Consider the following 16,729-nt stretch of genomic DNA (forward strand, 5'->3'; position numbering starts at 1 on the left):
CGCAGAAGGGTTGTTAACCCCTTCCCATACTATTTTCCCAATAGAAATCCCCTCCCTGAGCTGGTGGGTGGAAGAAACACATACAGTATCCTACTATGGATCTTCTCCTGTGACATATTTGAAGAGGAGGTAATTTGCATTGGGAAGATGCTGCAGAGGGAAAGGGTTAAATCTACTCCCCGTGCCATAATCTTCATTCAAAACAGATCACCTTCTATTGCAGCTGGTTTTACTATTAGAAATATGTAATGTATTCAGAAGCTGCCTTGAATGCATTAGATGTAATGTGAAACACCTCATTAGGAAGCTATGTTAAGCTTCGTCTTGGACAGGGATTCAAGTCCAAGACAAATGTGGCCAATCACGTTCAAAAAGACTGTAAGCGGGAACGTCGTTGATTGGCTCTTATTCGCTCAACCGTATTGGTTGTTATTTGAACAGTAGTGATGGTATTAGCCGGGAATTGTTTAAATACCGAACAGCTACTATGGACAAGCTGTTCGGGCTATCAGATGTTGTACCGTGTTGGAGAAGTGTTCGTGTTGCAGATTAAACTTGAGTTTTGGCTGAAATCACTCCCTGACTATTTGTTAAGCTCAGGACTTAACAAAATACATTAAGAAATTATAAACATTCCACGTTGCATGTAGATTATGGCTTTAGTTGTCTATCTCAGGGAAGCTGTTTAGGCATTATAGGTCAAAGCCAGCTGTTTGCGTTTCTCCCAGAAACAATATGAAGAGGTATGAAAGTATTTTAACACTGTAAAATATAATCACCGTGGTTTAATAGTCCATTGACTAGAACCACTGTGGCATAGTGGTTAGAGTATTAGACTAGGATCAGGTTCCCCAAGCTGCCATGTAAGCTGGGTGGCTTTGGGCCAGTCACACACATTCAGTCTAACCTCCCTCATAGGTTTGTTGTGAGGATAAAATGGAGGAGAGGTGAACGATGTAAAGCACCTTGGGTGCTTAGTGGAGGAAGTTACAGGGTGTAAATTCAGTCAGCCAGGCAGGCATTTATTACGGCAACAAGCCATAGAACACACATGCTTAAATACAGGCCTCTTTTTGTAGATAAAGCCCAGCAGGAACTCATTAGCATAATAGGCCACACCCAACAGCAGAAACTCATTGGCATGTTAGGCCACACCCATGACAGCACAGCTCATTGGCATATTAGGGCACACCCCCATGTTACCAGAAGTGTGCTCATCCAGCCACACCCACCTTTTGCTTCTTATTCTGCTTACCTTGTTTGTTGTCAAAACCCAGGGCTTTTTTGTAGCAGGGACTCCTTTGCATGTTAGGCCACACACCCCTAATCTAGCCAATCCTAATGGGTTTCTGCTATTGGGTGTGGCCTATTATGCCAATGAGTTCCTGCTGGGCGTGGCCAACTTGGAAACCAGCCGGAACTCTGTTCCTGTGCGTTCCTGCCCAAAAATAGCCCTGCTTAAATATAACATCCATAACATTCATATAACTGAATTTAGGCCAGTAAAATAAAACTCTATAAAAATACAGTTGAGCGTAATAAAGTAAAAGAAGAACATAACACAGAGACTATTAGGCAACTATTATCATATATTTGATCGTGTATTTCGGATGCAGTAGCATGCTGGGTGTAAATAAAATATATACATTTCATAACCTTTTCTTGGGTTAATATGTCTCTCTTTTATTTAGGAATGTACAACAATTTTCACACATGGTAATGCTCAGGGAAGCAGGAGTAGTTTAGGGTGGAAATCATTTTCACAAAACTCTTGTGGTTACTTTTAAGAAATTGTTCCTCATGTATTTGTATCTGCTTCTTGGAAGAAGGAGAAGAGGAAATTGGATTTATACCCCGCCCTTCACTACCCAAGGGAGTCTCAGAGCAGCTTACAAACTCCTTTCCCTTCCCCTCCCCACAACAGACATCCTGTGAGGTAAAAGAAGAAGAAGAGATTGGATTTATACCTCGCCCTTCCCTACCCAAAGGAGTCTCAGAGCGGCTTACAAACTCCTTTCCCTTCCCCTCCCCACAACAGACACCCACAACAGAGATTGGATTTATACCCCGCCCTTCACTACCCAAGGGAGTCTCAGAGCAGCTTACAAACTCCTTTCCCTTCCCCTCCCCACAACAGACATCCTGTGAGGTAAAAGAAGAAGAGGAGATTGGATTTATACCTCGCCCTTCCCTACCCAAAGGAGTCTCAGAGCGGCTTACAAACTCCTTTCCCTTCCCCTCCCCACAACAGATACCCTGTGAGGTAGGTGGGGCTGAGAGAGCTCTTGACAGAAACGGCTCTTTTTCAAGAACAGCTCTTATCAGAACTACGGCTTGCCCAAGGTCATCCAGCCAGGTGCAAGTGGAGGAGTGGGGAATCAAACCCGGTTCTCCCAGATTACAGTCTGCGCACTTAACCACTACACCAAACTGGCTCAGTTTCTAAACCCGATTAATACATTTAGGACAAAAAGCCTCTGTGGTCGAAAATTGGTGCAAGAAAAGATTGCTCTGCACTTTCAGCAGAACATTTTGTAATTTATAAAATTGCCCAGTAGGTGGAGCAAGCATATAATTTTTAATATTCAAGGAGACAATTATTTCTTCCCTTCTGCTCATGCAACTCACAAAGCAGACAAAGAGTTGAAGTAGTGCATTCATCCTAATGTAAAATCTTCCGTTTATGGTATGGATCTCAAGGCTTTAATGGGTATATGACAAGAACAAAACTAACAACAACAGCATGGACATGCACTAATGCAGACAGCTTCATCCGCTGAAGTTGCTGCCTGTTACACAGATTTTTAGAAGCATGGGAGCCTTGCCTGGGGAAATGTGGAATCTCTAGTAAAAGTAAAAGTTTCCCTTGCTCGAAAGCCAGTCGAATCCAACTAGGGTTGCGGTGCTCATCTCCGTTTCCAAGCTGAAGAGCCAGCGCTGCCCAAAGACGTTTCCATGGTCATGTGGCCGGGATGACTAAACACCGAGGTGCACGGAACGCTGTTACCTTCCCACCAAAGTGGTACCTATTTATCTACTTGCAATTTCTTGCTTTCTAACAGCTACGTTGGCAGGAGCTGGAACCAGAGACGGGAGCTGACTCCGTCATGCGGCACACTCGGGTCTCGAACTGCTGAACTACCGACCTTCCACAGCCTGCAGTTCAGCGTCTTAACCACTTATTAATACATATGCTGAGATAGGTGCTTCTCTTGCTGACAACATTCTTCCATTGTCTAATGTTGGGGGGGGCATGGACCTCACCCTTCTGCCCCAGTCTCTGCAGCCCTGCCTACTGCTGCCTCTGTCATACCTGCAGGTGCTGCCTAACGTGTGTGTGCCTCTGCTTCTGTCTCCCTCTCCCAGTCCAAGCCTCTGTCTCTGTCCTTACCCTATTCTGTAAAGCTGGGAAAGTATCTGTTTTTTTTTTCAAAAAGATTTTTATTTTTCCATTATTCTCACATTTTACATCTTTTTATCAATCAGTTAGATATTCCGTTTTCCCTCCCTCCCCCAAAAGGCTTCCTGCAATGCGTCTCCCTCATGCCCCACATAGATAGATTCAAGATAACATCAAGTATTTAGTATTGTTCTAGACAAAGTAAATTTTGTTTCACGTCCCAGTTCTTTTCCAGATATATTTTGAAATCCTTCCATTCTTCATGAAATTCTTGGTCTTCTTCATTGTTCAATTTTCTAGATATTTTGTCCATTTCAGCCATGAACAGAACTTTTTGTATCCATTCTTCCAAATCTAGTATTTTTTCTTGTTTCCTGTATTGAGCATAAATCATTCTTGCTGTTGTTATCAAATACCAGAACAATGTCCTTTTTGTTACATTTAATTCTTCCATTTTTAAACCTAAGAGCAGAATTTCAGGTGTCTTCTTAAAAGAACATTTTAGAATCTTTTGCATTTCACTGTGGATTTTAGTCCAAAAGTCCATAGCTTTATCGCATGTCCACCACATGTGATAAAATGAGCCCTCATGCTTTTTACATTTCCAACATTTGCTAGACATGTTCTGGTTCATATTTGCTATTTTTTTAGGTGTCATGTACCATCTATACATCATTTTGTAACAGTTTTCTTTTACATTGGTACATATAGATAGTTTCATAGAATTTTTCCACAAATATTCCCATGTTTCTATAGTTACTTCCTTATTCATATTAACTGCCCATTTTATCATTTGCTCTTTTACAGATTCATCCTCCGTAAACCATTTCAACAGTATTTTATACATATTAGAAACCATTTTCCTCCCCCCACTTTCCCAAACAGTTTCTACTTCGTTTCTATCTTCTCTAAAACCATAGTTTTTCTTGTTCATTTTAAAAACATCATAAATCTGCATATATTTTAACCATTCATAATTATATTGAATTTCATCCTGCCCTTTCATTACCCATTCTGTTCCTTGCTTCATAATTAAGTCTCTATAAGGCAAACACTCCTTGCCTTGCTGTCTTGAATATGGTGTCAAAACTTCTGTTGGTACAATCCATAGTGGCCTTGCATCTCGAAAATATCTTCTGTATCTTGTCCATGTCGCAAATAAGGCACGTCTCACCACATGATGTCTAAAAAAACTATCCATTTTAGTCTTCTCATACCATAAGTATGCATGCCAATTTTAATTCTGGGCTTTTTGCCTGCCCAGACGAATTTCGAGATCTCCTGTTGCCATTTGGTTAATATGTCCATCTTGTACAATATTGGGATAGTTTGGAATAAAAACATCACTCTTGGTATTACTTTTTTTTTTTTTAAAGAGTCTATCCTGCTCCCAGCTTTAGGGAAAGTATCTGTTGAAGGGCGGCAGCCCAGACCTCTGCTTCTATCCCCAGTGGGCTTTACAGTCTCGTCTTACTGCCAGTGGGAACAAGCAAAGTTTTGTAAGGGTTAAGAGAGCAGGATAGACTCTTTTTTTTTAAAAAAAGTAAAACCAGGAAGCTTACCATTAGATAACAGTCGAATCTGCATTTGCATTTTTAATCAGTTTCGTGCTGCTGTGACGCCATCTTTCTCTATGCTCGTTTGAACGTTGTTTGGAGAAGATTCTTTTAAAGCAGTGCAGAGGTGCAATGACAGTGGAGCCGCCACGAAAGGGCAGTAAACATATGCGGATGCGCAAAAGTATGCTAGCACTGTTGAGGTGTGAAAACGAAACCAAACGTAGACAGCTTTTTTAAAGACGGTGTCAGAAGGCTGGGACACCAGTGGGAAAGACAAATGTAGATTCGACCAACAAGAACATAACTTCATGCAAACATATGACTACATAGAATCAGAACCACTGTCTGCTGCTATGCAATTACTGGCGGAAAGGAGAAACTTGCCAAAACTCCAATTGGGACAATTATGGTGGGAACATCAGCAAATCCCCATCAGTACATTGTGCAGAAGGAAAGTGGGATAAAAGCACCAAAATAAATATCTTCTGAGTCATTATCCCCTCCCTTAGGTAACTGAAGCAGTATAATGAGATGCAAGAGAACATACAGAGGTTTACTCACCCCTCTTTATTTCTAAATTGGAAAACCTTTCACTGCCTGAAATATCTTTTGCTGTGAAAAATGAAAAATCAGGAAATTTAATCTTGCCTCTAGCAAATATTAAGAATGCAAATATCTATATATCTACTTCTCGACATGCCCCCTGTGTGCGGATATCTAAATCCACATATAGGGGGCACACTTACATCAAACAAGTTTTACTGAAAATTGGGGTAACCCCGAACATTTGCAGAAAAATCTGAAAACTGAAAAAAAATTGAGGTGGGGGTTAAATCCCCCCAAATATAAGAGCATTGTCTGTGCAAGTATAGACAGAGCTCCTACTCCCTCACTGCAGCTGAGCCATTGAGATAGTGAAGGTAGGGTTGGGTGGACTGGGAGAGAGCCACTGCCACTGAAGCAGCAGGGCTGGGGAGATTGGCTTGGTGGAAGGTTGGAAAGAAAAAGAAGGGAAGATTGGCTTGGGGAGAGAAAGAAAGGGGAAGATGGGGGGAGAGGGACGAAAGAGAGAACACCCCCCTCCACGCAAGTTTCTTGCGAGTCCCCACTGGTTGGCTACAGAATGCCATCAGTAGCTGAGTGATTTCAAACACAAATTAGCTCTGCTCAGAGAAGTAGTGTTGTTGGGAGGATTTCTGGGCCCTGGGGCAATTATAGGACTGGTCTTCTGTGGCGGATTAGTAGGAACAGTGCTAATGCCTGATTAAATGGGTCTTGGTCACTGAATAAGGAAAAACTGCCGCAGTTTAGGCTTGGGATGTTTATGGCAGTGATTAATTGTATAGCCTAACATCTGTTCAGGACGTGACTTCCTTGGCTACAAAAGTGGCCTCAAATGGCTGATTTTTAAGCTTGCATTAAATTTGACTCAGCATGTGAATAAATCAAGTACCATGTAACAATAACTGATGCCATGAGTAAAACTGAAAAGTAATCCTTGCAATTCTGTAGCTGCTTGAATTACTCTGCATAGATCCATTTCATCTTGGTTGCTTCCATATTTAAACTGAATGGTTGTTCACGCTGCTGCTTAGCTTCTTCCTTCATATGCTGAGAGTGTTGTACTAGATTGATGTGTCTGTTTCCTCCCTTGTTCACATACTTTATTGCACACATTGGTAACATTGGTCTAATATGCAGTATAATAAACCATAATACAAAGCCAGAAGTTAAAACTTACATTACAGATATTAGAAATAAGATTCATTGAATGCAAACCTAACAGTGCCATTTTATGCAGTTACTCCGAACTTGAACCCAGCTGATTTTAATTGACTTAGGCTAGAGTAACTGTGCAGAAGATTGCACTGTAGGTTACAAAAAAATTCCTAAATATACTTTGAGTCGGTGTTCCCTCTAAGCTAAGTTAGTGTGAGCTACCTCACAGTTTTTTTTAGCCTCCAGCTCACAGATTTTTGTCTTCGCCCAGGAAGGATGGCTCCAGAGCAAACTACTTTATGCAGTAGCCAAATGGCTCACTCACAACTTTAATGCCAGTAGCTCACAAAGTAGAATTTTTGCTCACAAGACTCCACAGCTTATAGGGAACATTGCTTTGAGCATAGCAAAATTATTAAACGTGTAGGGATGACTGGGAGCTGCAGTGGCTCGAGTGGTTAAGATACTGAACTGCAGGCTGTGGAAGGTCGGTAGTTCAGCAGTTCGAGACCCGAGTGTGCCGCATGATGGAGTGAGCTCCCATCTCTAGTTCCAGCTCCTGCCAACCTAGCAGTTTGAAAGCAAGAAATTGCAAGTAGATAAATAGGTACCACTTCGGTGGGAAGGTAACAGCGTTCCATGCGCCTTGCTGTTTAGTCATGCCGGCCACATGACCACAGAAACGTCTTCGGACAGCGCTGGCTCTTCGGCTTTGAAACGGAGATGAGCACCACAACCCTAGAGTCGGATTCGACTGGCTTTCGCGCAAGGGAACCTTTACCTTTACCTTTAGGGATGACTGACTTAACTGATACACAAGAGAAATCTAGATTCTGATTTTACTGAGCTGTACCTTAGGCTGCTTCCAACCCCGTGTTTTGTTCAGCTTGAGTATTAATGCGAAGTTGCCCCCCCCCCCCCCCCCCACCTTCTCCAAAGAATTTTGGGGACTTTATGTGATCTTTCCTGAACAAGCATTAGTATGCTGCCTTTGGAAAGCATAGCTAGGGTGCATGCTGTGTGAACAAGAAAATGTGAGACCGATTTCACACAAGAGCTGCGCCACGGTCACGCCTCCCTTTGCCCCACTTCTATTGGTCAATTTCGCACTCGAAGCCGCGCGGCCGTGTTTTGACCCGCGGCTTCGCCCGATTTCCCCCGCGGTTTTGTGATCCCCGTGGTTTCGTGATCCTGTTTTTTGAGGATCACGAAACCGCGGGGGAAATCGGGCGAAGCCGTGGGTCAAAATGTGGCTGCGTGGCTTTGAGTGGGAAATTGACCAATAGAAGCGGGGCAAAGGGAGGCGCGGCCGCGGCGCAGCTCTTGTGTGAAATCTGCCTGAGTCTTTTCCCAGTCCCAGCCTTTGTTCCCCATGGCTGCCAGCCCCCATCCCCAGACTACCTTACGGCTTACCAATTAGGGGGGGGGAAAGAAATTCACTGATGGCATGTAGTAGGGAATGGGAGCTTTTAGGAGGGGCGCAGGGGAAATGCAAGAACAGCCCTCAGGCAGAGGCCCCGTGGCAGTTGTGCTTAGTGGCAAGAAATAGATGTCAGTATTGTACAAGACATTCTTTGTTGTCTAAGAAGAACCAATTCCTTTGACATTCAAAATAATAATAATAGTTACAATGATAATAATACATAGCATAGGACTCACTATCAACTCTCTAACACCTTGCCAGTGACATATTTTGTTTTGCTGTCCAACTGGGACTCCCAAATAATGAATTCTCATTGTGGATAATGGTTAGGAACATAATATGGTATCCCCTGTTATTTTAGTAAATTCCCATTTAGAAACGCTTGTTCTTACAAAAACGAAGTCCATATTGTTAGGATATATTTACACAGAGTTGATTTAGAATTTGGGTGCTGTTCTGTATCTTCCTGGAAAAAGGTAAGTCATACCATTCCAGTGCCTGGTTTGATATTACTTCCTGTAACAGAAGCCTCCAATTCAATGGTAAGAACAAGCTGGACGAAATATTACCTAGGCTTGCTAGGGCAAACAATGGTATACTTCTCAGCAGGAGAGGGGATAGCATATGTGTAGGTTGCTTTGATTAAGGGGCTGCATGCAGACTGCAAGCTGTTTGTTACCCAACTGCTAAGGTGTACAAGGCAATACTTTGGCCATCAAATGAGAAGGGAGCACTCACTGGAGAAGACCCTGATGCTGGGAAAGACTGAAGGTCAAAGAAGAAGGGGACGGCAAAGGATGAGATGGTTAGACAGTGTTATCGAGGCAACGAACATGACATTAAGCAAACTCCAGAGCACGACGGACGCCTGGCGTGATGTGGTCCATGGGGTCGCGAAGAGTCGGACTCGACTGTGCGACTGAACGACAACACAAGGCATTTCATCTCATCCTCTTTCCCTTGTTTTCTTTTTACTTAGGTTGGCGATGAAATCGTTCGAATAAATGGATACTCTATTTCTTCATGCACTCATGAAGAAGTGATTAATCTTATTCGCACAAAGAAAATTGTGTCCATCAAAGTGAGACGTGAGTAGAACATGGTTTTGGTGATTTGCTACAGTTCTAGGCCAAAATAGACACAATGCTGAGAGTTCTGTATTCAGCTCATGGTGAGCATTTTTTTCCTTTTAAATAGCATGACAGAAATGCTATTGGTGAGCGGATGGGGCTTATACTCTCCTTGAAGGAACTGGTCCATAGTCTGGGGGTGCTCTTGGACCCAGGCCTCCTGCTGGATAAGTAGGTGGGAGCTGTGGCTGGGAGTGCCTTTCACTAGCTTTGTCAGGTTAGCCAGCTGTAGCCTTTCCTGGGCACAAAAGATATGACCCCTGTAGTGCATGCCCTTGAAAAGTGTTTTGAAACTTCCGTTGGTGCAGAATGCCGCAGTCAGGATGTTGAAGGGAGTGGTTGGTAGGGAACATGTCACCCCAGTTTTGTTATGTCTACCAGTTTATTTCTGGACACACTTCAGGGTGTTGGTGCAGACATTTAAAGCCCCATATGATTTGGGACCAACGTACCTGAAGGACCACCTACTCCCTTATAAACCTACCCAACCGCAGTGGTCATCTTCAGAGAGACCTCTTTCGAGTACACCCACTCTCTGAGTTTAGGTGGGTAGTGACTTGGGAGAGGACCTTCTCAGTAGTGGCACACAAACTCTGGAACTCTCTCCCCAGGAAACTTTGCCTGTTGCCACCTTTCACCCCGCTTGCGGGGAGGGCGGGGTAAAAGTGGAATGAATAAATAAATAAAAGCAGGTGAAGACTCTGTTTTGCTTGGCATTCCCTCAGTGATCCCTCCTCCTGTTTTTATATTCTGTACTTGAGCTGCGGTGGCTCAAGTGGTTAAGACGCTGAACTGCAGGCTGTGGAAGGTCAGTAGTTCAGCAGTTCGAGACCCGAGTGTGCCGCATGACGGAGTGAGCTCCCGTCTCTAGTTCCAGCTCCTGCCAACCTAGCCGTTCGAAAGCAAGACATTGCAAGTAGATAAATAGGTACCACTTCGGTGGGAAGGTAACAGCGTTCCGCGCGCCTTGGTGTTTAGTCATGCCGGCCACATGACCACGGAAATGTCTTCGGACAGTGCTGGCTCTTTGGCTTTGAAACGGAGATGAGCACCGCAACTCTAGAGTCAGATTCGACTGGCTTTCCAGCAAGGGAAACCTTTACTTATTTTAAGCTCTGGTTTTAACTTGTTTTAATGATGTCTTTTTGTTGGTTTTAGTGGCTTTTAAGGTGAGATTTTAATGTATATGTTTTAATTTGTTGTTGGACCTATGAGGACAGAAAGGCAGGGTAAAAATCTTGGGGGTGGTGGGGGTGATGGTGATGGTAAGTGGGACCTTCGTTTGGATGTCAACTGCAGTGTGAAGAGGAGGGTGGGTTAAGCCCTTCCCCCATGCCCTTTTCCCAATCTGAAATGGACCTGGAACTGAAACTCTCATTGCCAGTGAGAGCAGGATACCAAGGCCCCGCTCACACGGAGCATTTGCCGTGCTAAAGATACGGATGGTAGGCGGATTTTCTGGGTGCGATTATACCGCAACATCTGGGAAGCGTAGTGCACCCGTGGCTAACCTGTGGCTTCTTGCCGAAGATACAGAGTAAAAAACTAGTACATACAATGTGCTAGTTTCCGGAAAACGCGAGGCAAGAGCGGGCGTCTGATTGCGTTTCCGCTGGAATCCTGTGGCATCCGGGCGCCCGCCCATGTCCCGTCGCAAACCAGATGTTTTTTTAAGTCTCCACAGGATGCGCACAAACGCCCACCTGCACATGCGCACACTGTGGTGAGGGGAAAAAATTCCCGTTTGCCATGGAAGCGGCGCCTAGTGATTGCCAGTGTGATCACGCCGCACCACTTCTTTGCCGCGCTGCAGGATAGCCGTGTGATCGGCACCTAACGGCATACCCATAGGACCTCCACAGGACATGTGATCGGGCTGCCGCGCATTACTTTGCTCCGGGGCAAACAGCCACGCTTCCCTCCCGCATTTTCCAGCCCGTGTGACCGGGACCCAAGAAGGGCAAACTGGGCGTTCCTTTGTTCATGGTTATGCTTCCCTGTCCCACATTTGAAAACTCATGCATAAGGACTTGGGATAGTTTATAGGAACAAAGGATTCTCCGTGTCATGTGTCTGTAAAAAGGCTGGATTTGATGCCACACCAAATGCTAATAGCCCTGCAACAGGACATGTGTATCTGATTTAATTGGTGGATCCTCCATATACAGTTGCCCTGAAACTCTGGATTTCACCGAGGAGAGAAGGCTTGTTCTCATAGATGTACAAGCAAATAATTGCGCTGCCTGCCTGGGCCCAGATCCCAGGACAAAGCCTGGAAAGAGAGGGAGTCAGTAGGCAAGAGATATGTTGCATGTGTTTTTCCTCTTTTCTTTTTGAGAGCCGGGAATAATTTCCTCCCATGGGAGGGGAACTGACATACAAGGGTCCCGGTCACACAGGCCGGAAAATGTGGGAGCGGGAGCGTGGCTGTTAGCCCCAGAGCAAAGTATCGCGCAGCAGCCCGATCACATGTCCTGGCGAGGTCCTGTGGTTAGTCCGTTAGGTGCCGATCACACGGCTATCCTGCAGTGAGGCAAAGAAGCGGCGCGGCGCGATCACACCGGCAATTGCTAGGCGCTGCTTCCGTGGCAAACGGGATTTTTTTCCTCGCCGAAGTTTGTGCATGCGCATGATCGTTTGTGCGCATCCTGTGGAAACTTACAAAAAAACCCATCCGGTTTGCAACGGGACATGGACGGGCGCTGGATGCCACGAGATTCACGAGGAAACGCGATCAGACGCCCACCCTTGCCCCGCGTTTTCCGGAAACTAGTATCTCGTATGTGGTAGTTTTTTACTCCGCATCTTCGGCGAAAAGCCACAGGTTAGCTACGGGTGCGCTACGCCTCCCAGATGTTCCAGTGTGGTCGCACCCGGAAAATCTGTGGGACGATTGTCCCTTCAGCGCAGCAAATGCTCTGTGTGAACGGGGCCAAGGTGAGGCAGAAATTTCCAGAAAGGGCAGGATTGCTCTGTGGGTAAAGAGGCTGCAAAGCAAGCAAAGTGCACCTCTCAGTGGTAGGAAGAGATTGATCAACAGGGGTGGGACAAGTATCTTTCATCGCAATGACTTCAATGGTGTTAACTGATATGTTTTTTTCAATGCAGATGTCGGCATGATACCTGTTAAAAGGTAACAGTCTTTCCTCTGAATACACATGACATACATTACTTGGCCTGTATAGTCCCATTTTCACTGCATCTTTTGGAGCATCTTTTGGCTTCTGCTGATTAGTTTCTGCACACTTTGCAAGCAACAATTTTTTGTGGATATTGAAGATTTCACCACTCAGATAACTAACAGGAAACAGTCTTACATGTGACTGTTTTATGTTAGCAAGGTTATATAATCTACAGCAGCTAATGAACTCCGGCCGTGAAAGCCTTCGACAGTTATTTTTCAGCGTTTTTTTGTTGATTTGGTTTACAAACTGGTGATGCCATCTTGCCAGAAGGGGAGTGACAGAACAGTGATGTATTAGTCACATTTCACAGTTCAACACAGAAGCAGACATACTTTGCATTAATGGCTTTATCAGCAGATAGCTCTGTGTTGGATTGTTGCCATACACTATACGTCAATTTTTTTAAAAAAAAACTCAGGATCCTAAAATGCTTTGATTAAAATGCTTTGTGCCCAAAGTCCAACAGTTCTAAGCTGCAACCTGACCAACGTGTTGGAGAAAAAGTGCAAACAGTGGCCTCCATATCAGTCAAGACATAAGTAACTTTCATCTCCATTTGTGGCACCATATCAGATTTCTTCCCCCACACGTCACATGCAGTGTTCCCTCTAAGCGGAGTTAGTGTGAGCCAGCTCACAGTTTTTTAGCCTGCGGCTCACACATTTTTGTCTTCGCTCAGGAAGGATGGGGCTCCAGAGCACACTAATTTATGCAGTAGCCAAATCGCTTGCTCACAACTTTGATGCCAGTATCTCACAAATTAGAATTTTTGCTCACAAGACTCCACAGCTTAGAGGGAGCATTGGTCACATGCAGGGCTATTTTTCGGCAGGAACGCACAGGAACGGAGTTCCAGCTGGCTCCTGAGTTGGCCACGCCCAGCAGGAACTCATTAGCATAATAGGCCACACCCAACAGCAGAAACTCATTAGGATTGGCTACATTAGGGGTGTGTGGTTCCTGCTACAAAAAAAAGGCCCTGGGTTTTGACCACAAACAAGGTAAACAGAATAAGAAGCAAAAGGTGGGTGTGGCTGAATGACCACACTTCTGGTAACATGGGGGTGCGGCCTAATATGCGAATGAGTGGTGCTGTCAGGGGGTGTGGCCCAATATGCTAATGAGTTTCTGCTATTGGGTGTGGCCTATTATGCTAATGAGTTCCTGCTGGGCTTTTTCTACAAAAAGAACCCTGGTCACATGTAATCACATGTTTGGAGCCTTCCCTGACAGATGTTGCTCTTCCTCTAGAGGAAGGCTCCTTCAGGCTTTCCCAAGTGGAGTAGTAGGATACAAGCCATTGCTTCCACCTGGCCAAGTACAAAATGCAGGTTATCTCACAGTGAGTAACTCAGGTTACAAGCCAAAGCACCTGGATCTGGATTTTTTTTTCAGTTTCCCCCACTTCGTATGTAATCATTTTTATTTTCCTCTAGTTCTCCGGATGAGCCTCTGAAATGGCAGTTTGTTGACCAGTTTGTGTCAAATCCGGGGGTAAGACACCCATGCAATTTGAGAAAATACCTTTTGTTGGATTAAAATTGCATTGTTAAGGTTTCTGTTAAGAAGATTGTATTGCATCTACTTTTACATTATAGCATATTGAGCACTGTATAGACGAGTTGGATTTATATTAAGAATGCATTAGAAAATGGAACTAGTGTTATGCACTTTGGACATTATTAGCTGTCTTATCCTGAGTCTGACCATTAATCCACAGATGACCCAGTGTGATGTATTGGCTAAAGAGGTGGACCAAAGAGATCTGGATTTAAATCCTCACTCAGCCATGAAGGCGTATTGTTACCCTTCATTGGAGTCAATGGGCTCAGAATGGTGTAGCTCTGCTGAGGATTGCTGTGTGAATTACTTTGGACCGGTCACTACTTCACAGGAGAGGGGCTGTATTACAGCATGCACTCTGTGTGCAGCAGGTCCGAGTTTCAGTCCCTTTCATATCAGGTTAAAATAACTCAAGTAGAAGGTGACGAGAGACACATCCCCCCCTAAGATTCTGAGGAGCCAGTGCCCATCAGAATAGGTGATACTGAGCTAATTGTCTGACTTAATAAGGGCAACTCTGTATGCTTTGAGAATAAATCCAGTACAGACAGTCACTGGCAGTGGCGTTCTAGAACCTCACATACCAAGATTTTCCATTATTATCCTGTTAAATTTCATGAGTACCTTTAACTAGAGGGATTAAGAAATACATGTAGAACGATAAGATATGGTCAACTATGGCCCCTGCCACACGGGGGGGGGGGGGAAGTACGGCCAAAGTGCACCAAAAGAAACACGTGGCAGAGGGATCACATAGATCCCCTGAGCTGCCGCGCAGTTCCTCCCCGGCATGATCAGATGCCGGGGTGGAAGCTGCTGAAGAGGGAGCAAGGCAGCCGAACTACGCATGTGTGCGTGTGCACAGTTTGGCCGGGAGCCTGGATTGCTCCAGACGACGAGCGCGCCGTCAATCACACGGCCTCACTTGCTGCGGTGCTGCAGGTAAGTCCTCCTCTGTAGGAGGCTCTTTTTTGCAGCGGGTTTTCCGGGTGTAGGGACGGATCGGGGACGGGTGCACGCCGCTTCCCAGATGTTGCAGTGAGATAGCACCCGTTTCGTGCGCCCCCAATCCGTCCCTCTCCCGGGCCAAAATCTCCCATGTGACCAGGGCCTATATACACAAAACGAGTGTTTCAGTAAAGGGTAATCATAGAGAAAGAATCTGTGACATATCTGCTCCCAAATATAATATTGTATAATATGATAGTGATATCATGTAATATTTAAGAGACAGTACTCAGGAGGGTGAGATTAGAGAGAAAGAGAATGATCCAATCATCTTTCAAATTTAATTTCAGCCAATACCCATCTTTACAACAGCCCGTCTACCATATGACTTTTTTCCGTGCTGGCCCCCTGATCCCCAACAAAGCATTTTGGATGGTCAGATGGGATCCCTCCAAACTTTTTCATCAGCAGAAAACTCGATTGGATCCAACCAATAATGTTCAATGACTGTTATATGCATTCGTTCCTTTAATGAAAGGAATGTTGGCTTAATTGCTTCAGAACTTGAAATCACTTGCTCAGACAGGTGACCTAAAATTACGAGTCCCCCCCCATTTGAAAACATTCAGGCTTGTCACTGATAGTCTGCATATGATGTCAATAAACTCTCAGTAAACTTCTAGAATAAAACTTTGTTGGTCTTAATGGTGCCACTGGACTCAGACTTTTTTCTGCCACCCAAATGGTTGATTCCTGGTAAGGACAAACATTGCAGGAACCATCCATGTGTATAATACCTACAACAGCCCTTCCAGTGTGTTTGCATGTAAAATGTGGGGAGGAGCTGAGGGAAACAGTTCAGTGGGTAACATGGCACCCATGAGTATTATGCTGGTGGGTCACTGATCTAATTTCTCCTACTGTTCTCTGAAAAAATTACTTACCCAATGATGAGTACTATCATTTAGCCAGTGAAAAGTAATACTTTGGAATGCTTATATCTTCTTTGTTTCTCATTTCAGGATGGCAAGAACAGTGTTGCAGGACTTGCATCATCAGGAGGAAAAAACCATAAAGAAAAGAAGGTTTTCATTAGTTTGATTGGTACAAAGGGCATGGGATGCAGGTGGGCAAACATTTATTTTAGCCCCCATTCATTCTCATTATTTTTTCAATCATATTTTTTTAAATTTTCCACACAAACAAAACAAACACAAACATACATAAAATTGGGGTATGCCATTCTATATCGCTGTTTTATCTTCTAAACTTCCTCATATATTTTTTAAATACATTTCATTTTTTCACCTTATATTGTCTTGTAATCTTTTGCACATATATAAGTATTAACTTATTATTCACTACTAGATCAGACTTTGTCTAAGCATTTTGTTATATTTTTCAATTAACCATATTTAAAGTCTATAAGTCTTATTATCTTCTGGATTAGACTTTAACTTAATGTTTCATTATACTTTTTAGTCCATTTATGGAATATTATTCCACTTTAATTCTCACAGTTTCCCTCAACAATTTTTAGTCTTTTTTGTAGTGCTTCATCCTCTTCTTCATTATCTGGTTTCTCCTCTTACGTTTTAGAGTCATGCTTCTATGTCTTTTTCCCTCGTAGGTGTAGAAGGTGTCTTCCAGTGTTAGCCACCTGTACTCAGTTTTTGAGATGACTTGAAACTCCACAAGTTCTTCTCTCTCCTCTCTCTAAAATGATGTAACAATCCCTGTCTTGAAGATTTCATCGCTTATGTTTCTTTTATAAGAACTCAAATACACATCTTTGAAGGTTT

The 16,729-nt window shown here is 44.0% G+C and overlaps 1 protein-coding gene across 1 annotated transcript in view; it reads left to right on the forward strand.

The window, feature by feature from the left end:
- USH1C (Usher syndrome 1C) overlaps nucleotides 1-16,729 on the forward strand; it is a 120,176-nt gene that overhangs the window by 32,880 nt on the left and 70,567 nt on the right. The window contains exons 5-8 of the mRNA XM_015423477.1: nucleotides 9,081-9,189; nucleotides 12,340-12,364; nucleotides 13,853-13,910; nucleotides 15,959-16,053. Coding sequence (XP_015278963.1) covers nucleotides 9,081-9,189; nucleotides 12,340-12,364; nucleotides 13,853-13,910; nucleotides 15,959-16,053 — 287 coding nt within the window. The remainder of the gene's footprint in view (nucleotides 1-9,080; nucleotides 9,190-12,339; nucleotides 12,365-13,852; nucleotides 13,911-15,958; nucleotides 16,054-16,729) is intronic.

The sequence above is a fragment of the Gekko japonicus genome, unplaced genomic scaffold, assembly GCF_001447785.1.
Source record: "Gekko japonicus isolate JY-2015 unplaced genomic scaffold, Gekko_japonicus_V1.1 scaffold2416, whole genome shotgun sequence".
Taxonomy (NCBI): Eukaryota; Metazoa; Chordata; class Lepidosauria; order Squamata; family Gekkonidae; genus Gekko; species Gekko japonicus.